Source organism: Equus asinus, chromosome 8, assembly GCF_041296235.1.
Source record: "Equus asinus isolate D_3611 breed Donkey chromosome 8, EquAss-T2T_v2, whole genome shotgun sequence".
Lineage (NCBI taxonomy): Eukaryota > Metazoa > Chordata > Mammalia > Perissodactyla > Equidae > Equus > Equus asinus.
In genome coordinates this window covers 29344429-29367300 of record NC_091797.1, presented here as the reverse complement: position 1 = coordinate 29367300, position 22872 = coordinate 29344429, and the positions used below count along the sequence as shown (strand labels likewise).

Below are 22872 nucleotides of genomic sequence, written 5' to 3'. Positions count from 1 at the left end.
CCGTTTCTGACCTCTCGCTGTGGAAGTACGGCTGTGCTCTTTGGGATATATTTGACAGGGTAAAGGTGGCACTGCTCGTGACCAGCGTTCACAGGATTAAACCCCTTGCTCACCTGGCTGTACTGCTTTCCTCTTTCCACTACTTTTGCGGAGTGTGCTCTGTCTTTGAAGATTTTATATGAACCTAGTGTCTCCTTTCTGTAGTTATACCTCCCCTCACAGCCAGTATTTAAGTATTCATTTAAGTAGTTTATGGACAATAAAGAGACTTTTCAATCTATTCTTTCTAATAGGAGGGAGATTGTTTCCAGGTTCAACTCTTTTTCTTTTACTCCATTCTTAAAAAAAAAAAGTCCCATTAAAAAGAGTACTAAATCATCATAAAAATTTTTAGAAATTTAAAAAATATAGGAAAGTAGAAATGGAAGAAAAGAAATAAAGAAAAAAAACGAATCCACAGTTCTAGCACCCAAGGACTGGCACTGCTAATATTCTGGTCTGCTGTCTTCCAGTAGAAGGAGTGTGCGTGAAGTCTCACGTGATTCTGAACGCTGGTCTGCCTCCTTTGTTGTAGTGAGTATGGCTTTGCCGAGAAGGTGGTGGAGGGGATGTTCATCGTCGTCAATTCCATCACGATCAAGATTCACTCCAAGGCTTTCCACGCTTCTTTTGAATTGTGGCAGCTCCAGGGCTACAGTGTCAATCCCAATTGGCAGCAGAGTGACCTCCGCCTCACCCGCATCACCGACCCTCACCGAGGAGAGGTGACATCCCTAGCATTGCAAGAGGAGGAGAAATTGAGGGGATTCAAAGTAGGACTATTCTTAAAGGATGTTATTCCTGCTTTGGCAATTTCCTCAAGTGCTCCCCCATTCCGGGGAACCCAAGAATCCCTTGTGTCCAGTGTTACTGCTACATTCTTTCCTCAGTTATGGATCTCTGATCCACTGCCTTCTCTTGGTAGGATCCCAACCAAGAATGGTGGGAGTCTCTGCCTTCTAGTCTTTTCCCCTTGCACCTTCCTGTCTCTTGGTTAATTTCATCCACAGAATTAAGGGATTTTACTTTTCTCCTTCCAGGTTTTAACATTCAAGGAAATAACTTGGCAAACACTTCGAATTGAGGCAGATGCAACAGACAATGGTGATCAGGACCCGGTCACCACTCCACTGAGGCTTATTACCAACCAAGGCAGGATCCAAATAGCCCTCAAGAGAAGAGTGAGTGTGTTCTCTGTCCTCGTGAAAACTTCCCTCTTGTGTTCTCCTAGACAGCCTGGGAGTTGATGTTCCCTGTTTTTTGAATGTTATTGAAAGAGGAGGGGCTGCAATTTAGTGTTGCACAGTATGCACCAATGAGAGAACATTTCCACCACCCTGTCATCTCAGTTTTGGAAACCACAACTTTTACCCATATGTAGGGACACTGACATAGGCACCTGGCAGTTGACTATTGCTACTTCTTGTTAATCACAGAAAACTTTAGTAGTTTTGTAAGAAATTGTCTCTCCGAAGTGCTTGATGCTTTTCTTTCACACACTGGGGGTTTAAAAGCCATCTCTGAAATTGATAGTCACTTTGAGGAGTTGGAATCATACCAGATATTGAACCCTGTGTTCTGTGTGGCTCCTTCAGACCAAAGATTGCAATGTGATAGCCTCCAAGCTGATGTTCCTGTTGGATGACTTGCTCTGGGTGCTGACTGACTCGCAGCTCAAGGCTATGATGAAGTATGCAGAGTCGCTGAGTGAAGCCATGGAGAAGTCAGCCCAGCAGAGAAAGAGCCTGGCCCCTGAACCTGTACAGGTTAGAGGCAGAACAGATACCTTTCGAGGGGCTGGGGAGATGGCAGGCCACACCTAATTCATACCAACATAGGTGGAGTCTAGACTTTCTTAGGCTTATTTGGGGGATTTGCCATTTACTTCTGGATGTGCATAGGCTCTGCCTGTGCCTCTGATTTATTCATTTATTCTGTTCATTGGATGCCTCCAGTGTGTTAGGTATACAGTGCTAGCCACTGGGAAGGAAAAGTAGAATAAACGTCTTGTTCTTGTCCTTGGAATCTCACTGTCTTAAACCATGAAACATAAATAAGCTATTACAATGCGATGTGATAAGTGCTGTAATAGAGGTAAACACTATGCCATGAGAGCACTAAGAAGAGGCATCTAATTCTCTGGGCTGAAGGAGGGCGTTTAAGGAAGAATTCCTGGAGGGGATGTTTTAGCATCAGTCACCTAAGTGCTGGGGGGCGAGAGCTTGGAGAGCAAGTCAAACCTCAGAACCGTACGCTGACAGTTACTAGACTAATGAGAGTTAGGGTTTTTGGAGTTTGGGTTGTTTAGGTGGGACAGACCTAAGTCAGCTACTAGGCAAACTCTTATGAGAGGGAAGGGGCATTTTGCTAAATTGTGATTTTATTCAGGCTGAACTAAAGCTTAAAGAAAGCCTGCAAGGAGCCTTTCTGGGTCTGGATGTCTTGTTCTTCTCTCTGTCACGTGTAGATCACCCCACCTGCTCCTAGTGCCCAGCAGTCTTGGGCCCAGGCGTTTGGTGGCAGCCAGGGCAGCAGCAACAGCAGCAGCAGCCGCCTCAGCCAGTACTTTGAAAAATTTGATGTGAAAGAGTCTTCCTACCATCTCCTCATCTCCCGCCTGGACCTGCACATTTGTGATGATAGCCAGTCCCGAGAGCCAGGTACCTGTGAGGTCTGGGTCTGGGCAGGGTGGTCCATCACTGCTTTCAGCTCTGGGCAAAGCTTGGGGATGGAAGACTCTTTTCAAGACACTGTGGTGTACTTGGTTGGCTTCCCTTAATCACAGGCACTGCTTGGGCCTCAGCCCTCCAGTGGCAGCTCTCTTTCTGTTAGTGTAAGGCAGTGCTCTTCAGCCTAATTTAGGGTGCAGCAGAACCCCCTGTAATAAGAGAATACCGATGCTGGGGCTCTCTGCAGACCCCACTAAAACAGAATCTTCAGGGTAGACCCCAGCAGTGTATACCTTTTTTTTTTTCCCCCAAAGTCCCTTGGAAGGTGCTGACCACTGGTATAAGCTTTTAGAAAAGTAAATTCAACTATAGGAAATCTCAGAATTTTCAGATTTTTGAGTCAATTCAAATTATTATTATGTATAAATATTCTCTTCCCAAGCAGAGAGGTTATGCTGTGTTCTTGTCATGCTTTTATGTTCATTGGAGCTACAATATTATATACACATTTATTCAGAATGAAAAAGTAATTGACTCATTCCTCTCCTTCAAGAGCCTTGGGGAAATCACTTAACCTCTTGGAGTTTCTTCATTTGTGAACTTGAGTTAAATCATATCTTACTCCTTTACCTCATAGGTCGTTGTCAGGCTCAAATGAGATAATATACTGAAGTTGGTGGACCTTAATTATAGGCGAATATTCAGTATTATTACTTTGCTGCCTGTTCCTTCAGTACTCTGTGGTCTTTTTATACTCCCCTTTGCCACCAGCTCTTAGTTTTTGATGCTTTCACAGGGTAGATTTTTTTCTTGCTGCCTTATCCTCTCTGAAGGTTATGTTTGTCTCTTAATGAGACCTAGACTCAGTTTCCTTGGGGGAACCAACCTTTTCTTGCTGGAGCACCAAGCAGCATCACCTGTCTTGCTTCGCTGTTCGTTGGTCTTGAAGTGACTTCAGCCCTTCTCTACTCCAACTCCAAGAGACCCAAAAGGAGCATAAAGATTGTTTTTGCCACCACAAGAAATAAATTACTCATTGGTTTGCTACTCACTTATTTTGGAAGTTCTTTGCTAAAACTATTATTTTGTTTGGTTATTTCTTCCAAGTGTTATTATAAAGGCTTTGGTGTTTTTGTTTTGTTTTGTTTTTAATCTTTTCAGAACTCTTTATTAAGACTACATAATTGAGAGTTTCATCCTCTTGCTTGATGAGGGGTATATAGCACTGTCCTCTTCATGTGGCAGGGTCCTGTAATCCACACTAAGATGTGAATGACTAGCCTTCCATGGAGCCTAAACTAATTTATTTATTAAACTAATCAAATTGGTGGAATTTAAGGATGTTTTAGATGAGATATTTTTAGATAGGGGGATAACTCCCAGCCTGCCATACCTAGGTGTGGTATATGACTCTGTGAAGTTCCTGTGACTTTGACTCTTCTCCTTGGATTTGGGGAGAAAAGGGAAAGGAGAACTCGGTGGTACAGAAAGGGCTCAAAGATTCTCTGGAGTTGTGTCCAGTATGGCAGCCACTAGCCACATATGACTATTGGGCACTTGAAATGTTGGCTGATCCAAATTGAGATGGGCTGCAGGTGTAATATACACATGGGGTTTCGAAGATATAGTACAAAACAAGTGTGTAGAATACCTTGATAATTATTTTCTTATTGATTACATGTTGAAATGTTAATATTTTGGGTATATTGGTTTAAATAATATGTATTAAAATTAATTTCACTTTTTTAAAAAACTTTTTTTCATGTGGCTGCTAGAAAATTTAAAAATACAATGTGGCTCACATTATGTTTCTACTGGATAGCATTGCTGTAGAACTTTGTGTTCAGTATGGTAGCCAGTAGCTACACGTGTCTGTTAGAATGAGATAAAATGAAAAATTCAGATCCCCATTTGCACCAGCCGCATTTCAAGTACTCGATATAGACTATGGCCTAGAAGATGTCATCAGCACAGAAAGTTCTTTTGGACAGTGCTGCTCCTTGAAGAGACTCCTTGAAGGCTACAGCTACCTGCTTTTTCATAAGGGACACTAAAGCCTAGACGTTCGGCCCCTGGCTGGCACTCTCACCTATCCTTTGGTATCAGAGATGAAATTATTGGAAACTGGGTGGGTTGTTGAGGACAGCTTGGCTTGAGGTGGGGCAGCACAGTCTCTTAAAATCAAACTAGAGCAGCTCATACTTCAGGCTTCAGAAAGGAGGTTGGTGGTTGATCAGGAAGAGAGTGTCGCCTACCTCTTTTTAACTGTTTTCCCTCAGGATAAGGTCTGTGACCCAAAATCTTTGTCTCTTAAGGCTAGCTGTCCTCTTCCGACCAGTTTATTGAAGAACATTAATTAGTCATTTCTGTACACTATTTACCACTTATGTCTCATATATGATTATGTGTTTATAATTAAATATGTGGCAGTTGGTAATTATATTTGATTTCAATTCTAGATCCTATTTTAATCTGCTCAGTCTGTGTAGCTTATTGTTCTTTTAGCTCCAAATAACTCCGGTGCAGGGAGCATGGCTGTGAAACTCTCTCCCTCCAGTACCCTAGGTCATGCAGTTTCAACTGGGATATCCTCCCACAGCAGGTGAAAATTGGTTCTTCTCTTTTAGGCAGCTTTATTGAGATAGAATTCACATACCGTATAATTCACTCATTTAGAATTTACAACTCACTGTTTTTTAGTATATTCATAGAGTTGTGTGATCACTATAATCTAATTTTAGAACATTTTTGTTCTCCCTAAAAGAAACCCTGTACCCATTAGCTGTCACTCCCCACTTTGCAGCCCTAACTAACCACTGATCTACTTTTTATCTTGATATTTGCCTATTCTGGACATTGAAAATTGGTTCTTTGGTGAGAGGTGAGGGTGAAAAAAATCTTAGATGTAACAACGGTTTGTGACCTTCCAAAGCTTAACCCTACCTGACAAAATTTTATTCCTTAGTATTTAATTTCTCTCCTTGGGTTTTCTTGTAGTCATATGCACAGCATTGACATTGAGTTCATGGAAGATACACAGAATGTATGGAAGATCAGTGCTATAAACTATGGCGAATTGATGGCTGTGATTAGAGGACTTTCTCTCAATCGGTTGCCTGGTCTCACAGTCATATGGCGAGAGGTGGCCTGTGCATGCCTGTTGGCTGCCTTGTCAGTGTTGTTTATATTTCATCCTCAGTAATTTTGTGATTTGAACTTTGAGAATTAAATAAAAATAGTTTATATTTTATTATCTAATTCTATAAGTTGTTGAACAAATCATTAATTTACTTCAGTGCTGAAAAGAAAAAATATTGACACTATCTTACTATCTAGCAGCTAGTTAAAAGTTATTTTCTCATATCAAGCAAAAGTTAAAAGATAAGTTCACTAAAAATAATTTTAAGAAATTTAAAATTTTCAATTGTTTTACTTTTGCTGAAAAATAATTTTGAATAATTAAAGATTTGATTGTAGGGGCTGGCCTGGTGGCGCAGCGGTTAAGTGCACACGTTCTGCTTCAGCAGCCCGGGGTTCACCGGTTTGGATCCCGGGTGTGGATAATGGCACCGCTTGGCAAAAGCCATGCTGTGGTAGGCGTCCCACATATAAAGTAGAGGAAGATGGGCACGGATGTTAGCTTAGGGCCAGTCTTCCTCAGCAAAAAGAGGAGGATTGGTGGCAGTTAGCTCAGGGCTAATCTTCCTCCAAAAAAAAATTTTTTTTGATTTTATTGCTATTATGTATTTATATAAATTGCTAACTTGCATATGTAATTTGATACATTATAATTTATATAAGAAATAAATTACATTAAAAGTTACTCAGCAAATATAGTTATAAAGTTAAGTTAAATATCACAGCTTTACATTTTTTAATTTAACTTTTAAAAGAATTACTTCATCTTTCTTAACCCTGCATTGAAGAAAAGGAATAAGCTTTATACTTATTCTTTTTGTAAATAAGTACAGATAGACATGTAGTACATAAGCAGATATACAGTATATCTGTGGTATTAATGTTTCATGGAGAGGGAGCATTAGGGGAAAAATGTCTAAACAGGCTCCTTAGAGGTGGTAATTATGAAAAAAAGATGGAGGAACAGGAACAGTGGTGTAGGTAAATCTCTTAGTAGGATGATGATTAGTCCAGAACTTGAGGTGGTGAAATCTCGATTGGATGGAAATGACCCTCCTTGTTGTAGGTTTACCACCTTGTACCTGGAGGATGCCCTGGGACTTCCCTCCCCTGAGTCAGGGATGGGATGGAAGTGCAGAGCAGGATAGGTCAGACAATGTACACATGTAGAAGAAACAGTCCCTACTCTTAGAGTTCCTCCAGTCTCGTGGGAGAGAGAAAATACAAACATGGAAAGTGCATTTATTTAGTAAGAATTAAATGTAAATTCAAGATAAACATAATACAATATTTGACTTATTGCTAAAAATTCCAGTTTACCTAAAATATTCTGTATGTTTATTTTATAATGTCCTTGTTAGTGCACTGTTTCTAGTGTTCCCGGGTACTTTGTATGTACAGTAGGTCATAGTTGTCTGATATCACAGCTTTAGCTCTGAGGCCAGGATATGAAAGGAAATAGTATGGGTCCTGTTATCTGGGGAATTTGGCTTATGCCTCTCCAGGCGTGGGGCTAAGGGATAGCAATACTAGTATTTTGAGGTTTGGGGGAACCAATCAGTTAAGGTTGTAAAGTGTGTCTGGGGTGACCTAGAATTGGAATTCCTGAATCCTGAGTTTTGCAGTTTCTTCTGCCTTTCTGGAAATCTAGCAGCCGTTTACAGAGACAATGGAATATACTTGTTCTGATCTTTTAGAGCATGCTGGCTGTTGCATCTCCAAAGAGGAGGGCCGCAGCCTTGCACATCACCTAACATCATGGCCTTTCAGCTGCGCTTGTGTGTCAGCCAGGCTTTGGAGCTGACCCTCAAGAGGACTTTGAAGTGCTTCAAGTGGTATTTAGGCCTCTTTGTTTCTTCTGCTGCTGTTCACTTTTACTTTTCTTTCATAGGCGTCTCTGCAAACAGACTCATGGGTGGTGCAATGCAGCTTACCTTCCGCAAGATGGCATTTGACTATTACCCCTTCCACTGGGCAGGTAGGAGAATTCTGAACGGGGGTGGTACTAGTGTGGCCCAGGTATTGAGGGCAGATTTCTGGGTTCATCCTTGACTGCCCAGCAGGAGGGTGCCAGGGATTGCGGCACATGCTCAGAGAGGTGTTGGGAGAGGACATCTTGTGGAAACTTTCAGGGTCCACTATTGATGATTCTTTACCAGTAATGAAGTTGGAGGAGAGGCAGTGCTTGAGATGTTCCCTTTTATTCAACCCTCTGCCCCTTACTTCCACCAGTTTAGAGCCTCTCCAGTAGTCCATAATCAAAGATGGCAGCAGTCAGCAGCTGGCCTTTAGGGAGCCTTAGGGAAAAATCACATATGGAATCCAGAGGAACCTGAGTGCTCTCACTAGATAATTTTTACTTATTCTAGAGAATTCTGGATTGGGGCTGAGGGATCAGATTCTGAACTGTGACTATACCACTGGAAAGGAAAAATTGGAACATTGGATCATGATCTTGGACTAAAATCTTTTTGTTTTGTTGCACAGGCGATAGCTGCAAACATTGGGTACGGCACTGTGAGGCCATGGAGACCCGAGGCCAGTGGGCCCAGAAGCTGGTGATGGAATTTCAGAGTAAAATGGAGAAGTTGCACGAGAAGACGGATCTGAAATCACCCTGGCACCTGGGGGTAGACTCGCCCTTCCGGAGGAAAGCAGGTGGGTTATGAGGAGCTGGAAGACTCCCATTGCTAAGCCTCTTGCCGTTTATCTTTGAATATCCAGTGGAGATAGCTAGTGCACTAGCTAATTATCCCAACTTATTCCTAGCTGTTTATCCCAACTTTATCCCATGGAGAGACATCAGTGACTCTTTTCTTTAGAGGCCTGTTTGTTTCCAGGGATAGCTGCAATGTTGAAGGGAGGTTGTTAATAACCTCTATTCGATAGACTGTTGCCTTGGTCTTAAGGAGAGTACTATTTTTGAGTTCCAACCAGAAGACAGACAGTGTTAAGCTCTCTTTCTTACATATAGCATTAATGATCTTAGGATTTTTACTTTCTTAATTCTATTAATAATACAAGTTGAATGTATCTGATCGTCTTTTCCACCTTGTTATTTTTGTTTAGATTCTTTTTCTAGTCCTCGAAAGAACCTGCTTGAGAGAAGCCCCTCTCAGGGCCGACAGGCTGCCTTTCGGCCTCCAGCATGGAATCGCTTACGCTCTAGCTGCATGGTAATCCGGGTGGATGATTTGGACATCCACCAGGTGAGGAGCCCAGGACACAGGGGAGCAGGGAGTTGGAAAGGGGGAAGCAGTTCATTTGGGAGGCAGCAGGTGGGAATAAGGCTGTGGAATTTGGGGACTGTTCCCCTCACTTCTGGGTGGATTGACGCTTTGTTTCTTTCTGAGCGTGGCCCCTGAGATCAGGATGTGGGATTCCCCTATTTCCTCTGAATACCCAACTATAGACTTCCCTCTGAAAAAACGAACCTGTGGATAGTCAAGTGTGAGAATGCCTGGAACACGTGTGAAAGCACTCCGCTCCCGTGACAGACTTTGGAAGGATAGCAGAGGCTTTACACTACCTGAGAGGTGACTGAGGAAATTCTGTTCCGGGTGCCGTACCGATGCTAACAGCAGCTTGCGACTGTGTAGGTTTCTACAGCTGGACAACCCAGTAAGAAGCCATCCACACTTCTTTCCTGCAGTCGGAAACTTCACAGCCTGCCCACTCAGGTCTCTGCCATTCACATTGAGTTCACAGAGTATTACTTCCCAGATAATCAGGAGCTTCCAGGTAGGCATCCGGTCTGGTGATTGCTTACTGTCTAGCGCGTGCTCTTCACCTTGGTCAGTTTTGGGGGCACTGCTTATATTCTTATTTAGCGTTAGGTGTTTGAGTTAGTACAGCACACCTTTGTTAAAGACTCTGCCCTGTATAAATATGCACCTTTGCTCTCTTGATAGTAAAATGAATATTAGCTGGTAAGTAAGAGTCGAGCTGTTACTTTGTACCTGACGATTCTTTTTTTCCCTGCTTTCCAGTTCCCTGTCCCAATCTCTACATTCAGTTCAATGGTCTGATATTTACTATGGATCCTGTGAGCTTGCTCTGGGGAAATCTCTTCTGCCTGGATTTATACCACAGCTTGGAGCAGTTCAAAGCTATCTACAAGCTGGAAGATTCAAGCCAGAAAGATGAACACTTGGACATCCGACTGGATGCCTTCTGGCTGAAGGTAAGGAGAAAGTGGGGGTTTTGTTCCCTGCTGGCAGCCACAGCTGCATTTCCCCGGTGGCTATCATCCAGGGTTCTGCTCTGTCCATTTGATAGAAGTAAGAAAAACAGTAAAACAGTCTCACAGCCCAAATGGTCTTTCACGTGTGTATTGGTGGTGGGTTGTGGAGATACTCAGACGGCCATTCTGAATTGGGTTTCATTTTCTTCCTGAAGGTGAGCTTCCCGCTGGAGAAGAGAGAGCAGGCTGCGTTGCATCGTCCCCAGGCCCTTGTCTTCTCTGCGTCAGGCCTGACTGCCACCAACACACGTCATGCCCCACATTGCAGCTGTCCAGACCTCCAAACTCTCTTCCGGGGCTTTGCTGCTGCTGAGTTCTTTCATTCCAATTATGTGCACTTTCCCAAGGTTCCAGGTGGCTTTAGCCTTCTGCATATGCTTTTTATGCACCATGCCTTCCAAGTGGATCCCTGCTTCCCTCAAGCTAGTACCTTCTCTCCCCAGAGGCTTAAGGCTTCCCAGGATCTCTGGTCCATCCACTTCACCCAGATCTCCTTGGACTTTGAGGGAACAGAGAACTTCAAAGGCCATGCCTTGAATTTTGTGGCCCCCTTCCCCTTGTCCATTTGGGTCTGCCTACCCCTCCGCTGGCAGCAAGCCCAGGCACGGAAACTCCTTTCAGCCACAGAAGGGAGGCTGAAACCATCAGCTAGCTTTGGCAGTCCTGTCCAGTCTGAAGCCTTTGCCCCTGACACTGTGTCCCATCAGAGGTCAAAAACCGAGCATGATTTGAAAAGCCTATCAGGCCTTACGGAAGTCGTGGAAACTCTGAGAGAAGGCAGTGGTGGTGTGGACAGCAAAGGGCCTCTGGCAGAGCTGGAGGATACAGCGGATGTTCACATGCTTGTACACTCTCCTGCACATGTCCGTGTGAGACTTGACCACTACCAGTACTTGGCTCTACTCCGCCTGAAGGAGGTGCTACAGGGTCTTCAGGAGCAGCTTACTAAGGATACAGAGGCCATGACTGGGTCTCCCCTGCAGGACCAGACAGCTTGCATTGGGGTGCTCTTCCCCAGTGCTGAGGTAGCTCTGCTCATGCATCCTGCCCCTGGGGCTGTTGGAGCTGACTCTGCAGGTTCAGATACCACCAGCCTCATAGATTCAGAGCTGTCTCCTTCAGAGGATAGGGAGCTGAAGTCTGATGCCTCCTCAGAGCAGGGCCCAGCCAGCCCTGAGAAGGTTCTCGAGGATAGTGGCCTGGAAAATCTGGTTGCATCCCAGGATAGGCCACTGCCTATCCATAGCAATGGAGAACTGCAGGACTCAGATTCTCTTGCACAGCAGGAGGCAGGGAAGGGCCATGAGGCAGTGGATTCCTTACAGGCCAAGACATTAAGCAGAACCCAAGCATCCAGCTCACCAGCTGCACTGAAGCCCCCAGATGGCAGGGATACCACTGTGAATGGACAGGGCAAGCTCATCCCCTTGAACATTGAGGGAGAGTTGTCAAGTGCTATTCACATGACCAAGGATGCCACCAGGGAGGCTCTACATGCCACCATGGACCTCACCAAGGAAGCTGTGTCCCTCACTAAGGATGCCTTCAGTCTGGGCAGAGACAGAATGACCTCCACCATGCACAAGGTGTTGTCCCTGCCTCCAGCCAAGTGAGTGATTCTCTGCCTTCTTCACTCCCCATCTCTTCCTCCTAGCTCTGGTCATTGGGCTAAGGCCTCCTGCTGTGTGCATTTGTAGACTGGGAAGCACCAGATAGTCCAGGAGAATGCATAGAATGGCCTATTTAATGTGGCAAAGCCTTTAGTTTTCAGAGCTGCCTGCAGGGCGGCAGAGGAATTTTCGGGCTGCTTAGAGGATACAGGTATACCAAATGGAGAGACTTATTTTCAGGAACACGTCTATTCTATGATAGGGAAAGAACCAGAAATTGCAATAAAAGAACACAAAATCCCATGGATTTTCACATTCCTCTATGTAAGCCTATTCTCAGTCAGTTTTCAAGTCAACAGTTATTGCTTCTTAGAATCATGTTATCTCGTCTCTCACTGATTTACTATTGTTGATACACATCTGCTATCTTAGAGTAATAATACTTGACATTTGTGTGATGTTTTATTCTTTTCAGTGAGTTCTCATGTAACATTTTGTTTGATTTGATTCCCACAGTGGCCCGGTGAGGTAGCTACAGATATTTGTATTCCCAGTCCATAGCTGGGGAAAGTGAGGCTTCAGAGAGGGTGAGCCCATGGATCCTATATCTTGTAAATAGAAAAGTTGGAGCTTTGGACTTGCCTTTCTGGTACACCTATCAACGTCTGCCAGACAAATAGAGAAGGAGGAATTTCATCCATTCATTCAACAAATACTTTTTGAGCCCATACTGTGTGCCAGGCTCTGCGTTAGGCACTGGAGATACAGTAGAGAGTAAGCCGAAGAATACAGAAATGCACAGTCAGAAGTGTGGAAAGGTACAGATTTTTCCATCGGTGCCTTGTAGTTTTAGGAGAAATAGTGAAGACTATGGGAAATCTTTGCTGTGGCATGTTGTAGTTGGGGACCATGGTTTGAAGGTCAGTGGCTTTAGAGCTTTTGTCTAAGTGGATTGTCTTAAGTGAGTCTCTAAGCAATCCTGCGGGTGTGCTGGTACCTGCTAGGCATAGGTAGTCTAAGAGGAAGGAGAAAGGAAAACTTAAGGGGATAAATGATATAATAATACTAGGCAACATTTATCCAGTGCTTTCTATGTGTCAGGCACTGTCCTATATACTTAGAATATTAATCCATTGAATTCTTGTAACAACCCTATAAGGCAGGTACTAATATCACTCCTCATTTTACAGATGAGGAAACTGAGGCTCAGAGAGGTAAGAAACTTGCTCAAGATCACACACGTTGTGAGTGGTGGGGCGAGGATTGAAAGCCTGGACTCCCAGTCACCAAATGTGCTGCCTTTTCTAAATGGAGAAGAGTAAGGGAGATGGGAAAAGAGGAGAGGTGGAAAAGAGAAAAGAAAGGTGTGTGATACAAGCTCTTCTTTAAACACCAATATTGCCTTCCTAACTGCCAGGCCAGTGGCCTTTTCTGCCCGCTTCCTCCTGGGCTCCTCTGTGGCAGTCAGCCCTGCTGGTCAGTTCATTCTGAGCACTTGTAACCCTGCCCAGCTACTCTCACCTCTTGGAAGGAGTCTTTTCTTTTTCCTTGGCTGCTCTCTTCTTCCTTTTATCCTATAAATGTAACTGTTCCACAGCACTAGGCTGTCTGTATTCTGATCACTTTTATCATAATGTTTATTTTTTTAATTATAAAAATGATTTGTGCTTATTTTATTGACAATGTAGAAAATAGAGGAATAAAGAAGAAAACATAAAAGTCACTTATAATGACACTATCCAGAGATAGCCACTATTTACATTTGGATCTATTTTCTACCAATTTTTATACATATATTTCTGTATCCATGTGAATGTTTATATGTGTATACGGATATATACAAATACTGTTTTTACAATAATAGGATTCTATTATTTCTGTATAATACAGAAGATTTCCATTTTCATTCACTTAATGTTTTATTGTGAATAGTTTCCCATTCATTAGGTATTTGAATACATAATTTTTAGTTGCTCTATTGTGTTCTAGCAAATGGATGTATCATAACTTATTCATCCATTCCACTGTCTGGGGGCATCATTTATTCTGTTACCAGTTTTTCTCAGGTAGAATCAATGTTGTGTTAAATGTCCTTTTTTTTTGGTGAGGAAGATTGGCCCTGAGCTAACATCTGTTGCCAATCCTTCCCTTTTTGCTTGAGGAAGATTGTTGCTGAGCTAACATCTGTGCCCATTTTCCTCCATTTTATGTGTGGGATGCCCCCACAGCATGGCTAGATGAGCAGTACATAGGTCCGCGCCCGGGATCTGAACCTGTGAACCCCGGGCTGCTGAAATGGAGCATGTGAACTTACCCACTATGCCACCAGACTGGCCTGTAAATGTCTTTATTTTTGTGAACATTACTTTTTATGCATATCTAAATCTTTAGAATAAAAACCTAGAAGTGGAATTATTGGGTCAAACACTATGAACATTTTTGAGGTTCTTGATGCATTTTGCTAAACTTTCAGAAGGTTTATATCAGTCTGTGTTTTTGAATATTTTCTCTCTAGGTTATTTTATCCATCTCCTCACTCTGTTATAGTCTCTTTCTCTATATAGACAGTCCTGACTTCCCGCCCCTGCTCTTCATTTAAAACTATCTACTGCATGTTGCTCCTCATGGATCTCCCAGGGGTGCCTTGAACCTCACATATATAAAACTAAATTCCTTATCCCCCCCAGGCCAGTTCTTTCTTCTTTTGGTAGCCTCATTCTTCTGCTCGTTCAAAGCTCTAAATTTTAGCTCTCCCTCTTCCAATCATTTGTCAGATTCTGACATAATTCCTAGAGTAGTGCTTCTCAAACTTACGCGTGCTTCAGAATTGCCTGGAGGGCTTGTTCAAGCACAGCTTGCTGAGCCTACCCCAGAGTCCTTCATCCAGTAGGTCTGAGATGGCACCAGAGGATTTGCATTTCTAACAAGTCCTCCACTCATGCTGATGCTCCTACCAGGATGACCCTTTGAGAACACTGTCGTAGGGAGTCTCATATCAGTTTTCCTGTCTGTCCTCACATGTGGAATATTTTAGTAAACTGTTAACTGATTTCCTCTTTGGAGGTCATTTACTCTCCAGCTTGTTTGAAAAGCCATATCAAACTTCCTAAAACACAGGTATGACCCTGTGATTGGCCTGCTCTAAAACCTTCAGGCTTTGTCCTTATACTCCCTGAATTGGGTTTGAACTTCTTCGTGTGGCATGATCGATTATTATGGTATATCCATATGGCACTTTACAGGTTTTTTTAGTAGACTTTATTTTTTTGAGTAGTTTTAGGTTCATAGCAATACTGAGCAGAAGGTACAGGGATTTCCCATGTACCCCCTGTACTTTACAGTTTTCAGAGCACTTTCATATATAATCTTTTATCCAGGGTTTTCTATAATCTGATTGCAACCCATGTGGTCAGGTGAAAAAGGCATTTAGCAACAGGTTAGGAGTCTTGGGTTTTTCTTAATTTCACCTTTAACTGCAACCGTGAGTCTGTTTCTTCATCTGTAACATGGGAGGGTAGGATTGAAAGGTCTTGAAAGATTTCTTTTTACTGTATTATGCCTTTCTAACTTATCTTCCATTGCTCTTGCCAACAAAACCTACACTCCAGCTGGGCTGAGCTACTTACTAGTCTCCAAAGATACTTTTTGTTTTCTGGCTCCACGCCTTTGCTCATCTGTTTCTTCCCCGTAGAATGCCCTCTTCTCTCTCTCTTTCACAGTCCTTTAAGGACCACCTCAAATGCCATCTCTTTGCACAGAGCCATGTTTGATCCCCTTCTCCTCATCCTTTCCCCTTTTTGATATTGCCTAACCTTTGGCTTGTAACTCTGTCCCTCTTATGGTGTATGTGACTTACTCTCATATAATGTTATTTATGTATGTTTCCTCTCTCCTGATAGATTATAAATTCTTTGAGGACAGGGAAGGCCTTTTTCATCACTATATTCACCCCTACCCCTGCCCTGTGCCTAGTCTGGTGCTTTGTATGCAGAAGTTATTCAGTAAATACCTGTGGAATGAACATGGGTGGTTTCAGGTGCCATTCATTAGCACCAGGGCTGTAGGTAGTTGGTCTCGTCTGTATATGGGATGACCTTGAATAAGCTTGACATTTAATATTGATATGGGAGAGCTGATTATGCAGTTTGAAATGCTGGAATATGAGGATTCAGAAAGGCCAGCAGTTGAAAAGTGGTGTGACCCCTTTTAGTAGTTGACATCAAAGTTTATGTATATGACAACTATCTTGGCTGAAAGGGATAGATGCTACAAGGGGATGGAACATGTCTCCTAAGCCACATTTGTGATTTTTGTTTTTGTTTTTTAAACAGGGAGCCCATGGCCAAGATAGATGAAGGGGTGGTAGCCCCAGTGAGTGGAGGTGCTGCCCGACTCCGATTTTTCTCCATGAAGAGGACAGTATCTCAGCAGTCATTTGATGGTGTCTCACTGGACAGCAGTGGCCCTGAAGACCGGATTTCAGTGGACAGTGATGGCAGTGACAGCTTTGTGATGCTCTTGGAGTCTGGTAGGTGGAAGCAGTGCCGGGCAAAGTTACGGAAGTCTAGAAAAGGTCCTTTCTGCTGCCTGTATTCAGATTGTCAGGATGCAAAAGGAGTTGAGATTTGATAAAATAGACATTTTCTTAACCAAAACCAAAAAAGAGAAATTTTAGTGGCTTTATCTCCATATCTTCTAGGTTATTGGTTAGTACTTGACCTTTATCACAGAACGAGACTCAGACCAAAGGAGAGAGCATTAGTCTTACAGCCATGTAGCTGCAGCAGTAGAATTAGTTTTGTGGCTGGTGTCAATGATGTGTGTGTTTATTGTCTGGTTTTTTTTTTTTTTTGCCTAACTATGTATTTTATTATAAAATAACTAGGAGCTTTTTGTCTATGATAAAATGAGTAACTTTGGGGCTGGCCTGGTGGCATAGTGGTTGAGTTTGCCCACTCCACTTCAGTGGTTCAGGGCTCGTGAGTTTGGATCCCAGGCACAGACCTACATATCACTCATCGAGCCACGCTGTGGCAGTGTCCCACATACAAAATAGAGGAAGATTGGCACAGATGTTAGCTCGGGACCAATCTTCCTCAAGCAAAAAGAGAAAGACTGGCAACAGATGTTAGCTCAGGGCCAATCTTCCTCACCAAAAGACAAAAACACAAACAAACAAACAAAAACAGACTTTTAGGAATTAGATCAATCACATCCAGAAGTTACACTTGTTTCTTCATTTTATTGAAATGGAAACTTTTTAAATGGTCCCCTAAGAATGTCTAAATGAAAATAAAAGAGAATGCACTGTTTCTTAAGCTGGATGGTGTGTACCCATTTTTGTTTTGTTATTATTTTTAACTTATGGAAAATTTCACATATGGACAAAAGTAGACATGAACCCTCATATAGCCATTACCTAGTTTCAGATATTAAGAACTCATGGCCATTTTTGTTTCATATATACTTTTTCCCACTTTCCTCCCTCCCGTATTATTTTGAAGCAAATCCCAAACATTTTTATCCGTAAATATTTTCAGTTGCATCTTTAGAAAATACAGACTTTTTTTTTTTTTTTTTTTTTTTGCTGAGAAGGATCCTCTTTATTCCCAAAGGACAATAAAAGGTCTTCGACATTAATCACACGCTGTTGCCAACCAGTCAGGGTGTAGACGGCAGTTAAAAGAATTCTTATGTTATGAAATGTCCTAGTGCCTGCTGGGCTGTGGGTGAGAGGCTGATTCTCATGTGAGAACTGTAAGCTGTTGAGCCCCCCTAAAAGTTCACCTCTCCCTCGGAGGCTCTCTGCTGCTAGCCTTCTGCATACTTTGCTGAGGACAGCGGCTCTAGATAAATCTTCCTGCTGCGTGACAGATTTGGTCTGTCAGTACTGCCATATGTCACCGGAGGGTTGGGATCCTCTATCAGGGGTTTTCCAAGGGCGGGACAGCTACCACTCCTCATATGGCTTCAGGTGCACTCTCTTGGCTTGCTCTGTGATGTCCAGGAAGTCCTTGTAGCAATTTCTGGCCATGACAGTGTACCGTGTGGCGCAGCCTAAATCAGTGACCCTGGCTCTTGGCAGGTAGCCCGCCCAGCCAGGGATCGGAGGCTCCTGGAGAGGTTTCTTTATGTACTTGCATTCCAGACTCGTGGGGTGGTACTGCCGTTCGTACTGGTGCAGGGCCCGCAGGACCGTCTCCTCAGAGCAGATGGGCTTCAGTTTTGGGGAAGCGGCGACCGAGCAGTGAAATTCCTCCCTCTGGTCTTTATATCGCTGTGTGATCTCCTGGAAGGTTTTCAGACAGTGGGACATGTTGTCCTTGCTGGAGGTTCCCTCGCAGCTAAGGTATGGCACGAAGCCACTGTAGCGTGGTGTGATTGGCAGCTGTCTCATGAAGGTCTTGGAAGACTCCATGATTTCTCTCTCCCTGCGTCCCACTCAGCGCCCTTCCGGGCATGAAATCCAGGGATTTGCCCATCACGTAGTTGGCCTCCGAAGCTGTTCTCCATTCTCGGTGCATGGTCTCCCCGAGCCGGGCGGGGCCCCTCTGGGTTTAGAAAATACAGACTTTTAAAATATTTAAAAAATTTTTTAAATTGGGGGGAAATACGCATAACAAAGTTTACCATCTTAACCTTTTTTTTCTTTTTTGGTGAGGAAGATTGGCCCTGAGCTAACATCTGTTGCCAATCTTCCTCTTTTTGCTTGTGGAATATTGGCCCTGAGCTAGCATGTGTGCCAGTATTCCTCTATTTTGTATGTGGGACACTGCCACGGCATGGCTTGATGAGTGGTGTATGGATCTGTGCCCAGGATCCAAACCTGTCAATCCCAGGGCACCACATCAGGGCACGTGCACTTAACTACCATACCCCCGGGTTGGCCCTGCATCTTAACCATTTTTAACTGTAATTCAGTGGCATTAAATACTTTCACATTATTGTGCAACCATCACCACTATCCATCTCTAGAATTCTTTTCATCTTGCAAAACTGAAACTCTGTGCCCATTAAACAATAACTCCTCGTTCCCTCCTCCTCCAGCCCCTGGCAACCACCATTCTGCTTTCTGTCTCTGGATTTTGACCTCTCTAGGAGCCTCATATAAATGGAATTATACAGTAATTGTCCTTTTGTGACTGGCTCACTTCACTTAACACAGTATCCTCAAGGTTCATTCATATTGTAGCACGTGTCAGGATTTCCTCCTTTTTTAAGGCTGGATAACATTCTGTTGTATGTTTATATCACATTTTGTTTGTCCATTCGTCCTTCCATGGATACTTGGGTTGCTTCCACTTACAGACTTTTTAAAAATGTGACCAAATAACCATTATCACACTTTCAAAATTAATAATAATTCCTTAAATTCATCAACTATCTAGTTAGTCTTCAAATTTCCAGTTGTCTCATAAATGTCATAAATGTTTTGTTTTTACAGTTGTCATTGTTTTTAGAGGTCGGATTTGAACAGGATATTTTGATTTTTGAACTCTTTTGTTGTCTTTCTTGTGCAGAGTCTGGTCCAGAATCTCTTCTGCCAGGATCTCTTCCCCATGCCCTGGCCAGTGCTGGTGTTCAGGGGAGCCCTGTTGTGGATAGTTATGGCCAGGGGTCACCAGAGGCCAACAGCTCAGCCTCACCCAGTGGAGAAGACCTCAATCTTCACCCGGTCAGCTGCTCTACTTTCTTCTCTACAGAGGGTAGGCTCTAGGCTGGAAGCCTGGGGCTCAGCTAAGAGAGTCTCCTTTTGCAGGTCTCAGTTCTGGTCCTGAAGGTGAATGAGGTGTCTTTTGGGATTGAGGTACGTGGCGAGGACCTGACTGTGGCCCTGCAAGCAGAGGAACTGATGCTCCAGCAGCTGGGCACCATGGGACTCTGGCAGTTTTTGCATGGACAGTGCCCAGGTGAGGATGGCAGCCGTAGCTTAACTTGCTCCTGTCACTGTGTTCCAAGGGCAGCTGCCCTAGGGCCAAACCCTTGGCCCTTCTCTCCAGCAGCCATCGGGGGAAGATCTCCAATGAAGCCCCCTTCTTCCAGGGATCCTCCCAGAGCTCTTTGTGAGGCTTTGCATTCAGTAGGCTATTCTCCATCTTGACTTCCCAGCTGCTCCTTAAGCTTATACATGAGGACAGTGTCCACTTCTTTGTGTGGCTGCTAATATCAAACTATGGGGACTTCTGTCATTCAGATTCAATCCTTTGATGTGAATTATCATTTATACTTTAAAAGATGACAGGAAAAATCTGGGCTTATGCTACATGGTTTGTTTAAAGAATTTATTTCTTTAAATATTGAGTAGATAATAAACAATACTTAAAAATATATGTAAAGTATAAAATAATAACCATACAGTGAACCTACCACCCAGTTTAATAACTAGAATAGTACCATTAACTTTAAAGTCCCTCGGATCCCCTCTCCTGACCCTTCCTCTGCCTCTCACCTGTCCCAGGCAATCGTATCCTGAATTTTGTGTTTGTCATTCTCTTGCTTTGCAATTCTTCCAAGTGTGTTTGTATCAATATATTATTTAGCTTTACAGGTTTTCGAGTTTTTCTAAATGGAATTACAGTTTATATTCTTTTGTGATATGCTTCTTTCAAGAAAATGATATTTTTCAAATTCTTCTAGGTTGTTGAGTTAGATTTAATTCATTCATTTTTCATTACAATGTGATATTCTATTGTATAAGTATACTTTTTGCTTTTTAAAAAATAGCTTTATCGAGGTATAATTAGCATACTATGAAATTCATTCATTGTAAGTGTACAATTCTATACATTTTAGTAAGTTTACAGAGTTGTGCAACCATCACCATTGCCCCCACAGTATCTCTTGTACCCATTACAGTCCTCCCTCGACATCCACGGGGGAGTGGCTCCAGGACCCCCTATATGGCAAAATTCACAGTGTTCAAGTCCCTTATATAAAATGGCATAACATTTGCATATAATGTATGCACATTCTCCCATATACTTTAAATCATCTCTAGATTACTTATAATACCTAATACAATGTAAATGCTGTGTATATAGTTGTTATACTGCACTGTTTAGGGAATAATGACAAGAAGAAGAATCTGTACATGTTTAGTACAGACACAACCATTCTGGGCCTTTTGATCTGTGGTTGGTTGAATACATGGATATGGAACCTATAGATACGGAGGGCTGACTGTATTCTCTTTACTTCTTCAGTCTATTCTGAACAGACATTTGAGTTGTTTCCAGTGTTTTTGCTATTTCAAATATGGTTGCCTGTCTCCTGTTAGGCACGTTGGAGAGTTTCTCCAGGGTTATATTCCTTAGGGTATAATTTCCAGGTCATTAGGGTAGGTATAATTTTAACTTTACTGGATAATACCAATTTGTTTTCCAAAATGGTTGTACCATTTTGCAGTTATATAAGTACACAAGTTGTTCCATATCCTTGGTTACACTTGATATTGTTTTTTATGGAGTTTTGAGGAGATTAGCATAGATCGTGCTTGGCTTTATCAGAGAAAGGTGAGAAGACCAAGACTTGGAGAAAGGAAGGGACATTCAGATTTAGCAGAGTTGAGGTCCTGTGTTTTAAGAGCTTTCTCTTAGCCATTAGCACAGTGCCTCAGATTCAAAACAGGGCCAGCTTTTTATTGGTCCTTAACCTCCCTTCCACCATGAGAGGCATTATAGCAAGGTAGCTAAGCCCACAGTCTTTGCAGTCAGGCTGCTTGTGTTCAGATCCTATCCTTGGTACTTTCAAGTTGTGTAACTTTGGGAAAGTTATTCTCTGTGCCTTAGTTCCTTCATCTCTAAAACGGGAATGATGATAATACTTTTGGCATAGGGTTTTATAAATATTAAATGCATGTATAGACTATTTCCTGGCTGTTAATCTGGCTGTTGTCTTTTTTCCCAAAGGTCCAAATTTTCAGGAATCCTCAACTTTGAAGTCTGAGCACATCAGGCCAGCTGTGGGCCTTCGCTTTGAGGTGGGGCCTGGTGCAGCGGTTCATTCCCCCCTGGCCATACAGAATGGCTTCCTGCATTTCTTGCTTCGTGACTGTGATCTTGAGCTGCTCACCTCGGTGCTCAATGGCCTGGGGCCCTTCTTGGAGGATGAGGAGATCCCAGTGGTAGTTCCCATGCAGATTGAGCTCCTGAACTCCAGGATCACCCTACAGGTGAGAAGATCTTTTGATTTTTTACCCTAGAGTTTGTCAGGCAAGGAATTCCGGCAGTGACGGCTGTTAACCTCTCCCCTTGTTACTGTAAAACATGGTGAGGATCAAGTGAGGAAATGCATATCAGCCTTCTTTGTCAGTATTATAGTAGTACACAAATGTGTGTTGCTGTCAGAAAGTCCTGGGTTCAGGTGAGAAGACCTTGTCTCTAGCACTTGCCTTGTCTTTGGCATGCAGCATGACTATGTTCAAGCCCACTAGGTTATCTGATCCTAGTTCCACCATCTCTAGAATGAGAGAGACTCAGTTATGCCTTTCACACCTTGCAAGAATGTAGGGATAAACATGAGGTAAAAGTGCTTTAAGCTGAATGGTAGAAGCACCGGTTGTCACCTAAACTGCCCTGAGCTGCGTGGGGGCATCATGCGGTTTCTCTTTCCTGCAGGATGATATGCCCCCCATCTATCCGACGTCGCCAGGCCCTATCCCCATCGCTCTGGCCATGGAGCATGTTGTGCTGAAGCGGAGTGATGATGGTGTGTTCCACATAGGTGGTAAGTTGGGCCTGTCAGCCCCCAGCTTCTCTGCCTTTTTTCTCCTGTAAGGGAATAGGTGACAACTAGGAATTGTCTGCATGTTGGCAGCAGTTTGTCATTTAGGACCTTTACTTTTTTTCCAGCAGCTGCTCAGGACAGACCATCAGCTGAAGTACCTAAAAGTGAGAAGAGGCAGCCTCCAAAAGAACAGGTGTTTCTGGCGCCCACAGGGGAGGCTTTCGGACAGCAGGTGAGGACCTAACTGAGCATCACCTTTCCCATAAACCCTCAGGGGCTGTAATCACAGAAGCTGGTAAAACCCAGAGGGCTGAAAAGGGAGGTTGTGCTGTACACAGCTGGGTGGTTTGGGCTCCAGTCACCTAGCCGCAGCTTCTGGAAGTGCTGAATAGAGCTGTAAGTCAGAAGCTGGAGGTGAGTCGTTGCTGATCACTTATTCCACCTGTTG

General features: G+C 43.2%; 1 protein-coding gene and 1 pseudogene across 2 annotated transcripts in view; one reads left to right on the top strand and one right to left on the bottom strand.

Annotated features, from left to right (window-relative positions):
- The window catches only part of BLTP3A (bridge-like lipid transfer protein family member 3A), a 70854-nt gene that overhangs the window by 42998 nt on the left and 4984 nt on the right, over nt 1-22872 (top strand). Inside the window, exons 5-20 of one of the 2 annotated variants that reach the window (XM_014846273.3) lie at nt 575-764; nt 1080-1220; nt 1635-1805; nt 2507-2699; nt 7738-7824; nt 8334-8504; nt 8916-9055; nt 9446-9587; nt 9836-10029; nt 10245-11698; nt 16031-16227; nt 19220-19374; nt 19459-19609; nt 21608-21870; nt 22316-22424; nt 22550-22656. In XM_014846273.3, coding sequence (XP_014701759.1) covers nt 575-764; nt 1080-1220; nt 1635-1805; nt 2507-2699; nt 7738-7824; nt 8334-8504; nt 8916-9055; nt 9446-9587; nt 9836-10029; nt 10245-11698; nt 16031-16227; nt 19220-19374; nt 19459-19609; nt 21608-21870; nt 22316-22424; nt 22550-22656 — 3865 coding nt within the window. The remainder of the gene's footprint in view (nt 1-574; nt 765-1079; nt 1221-1634; nt 1806-2506; nt 2700-7737; nt 7825-8333; nt 8505-8915; nt 9056-9445; nt 9588-9835; nt 10030-10244; nt 11699-16030; nt 16228-19219; nt 19375-19458; nt 19610-21607; nt 21871-22315; nt 22425-22549; nt 22657-22872) is intronic. The other variant, XM_014846274.3, reaches the window with a different exon arrangement.
- LOC106834571 (sperm-associated microtubule inner protein 5-like) lies at nt 17367-18256 on the bottom strand (annotated as a pseudogene).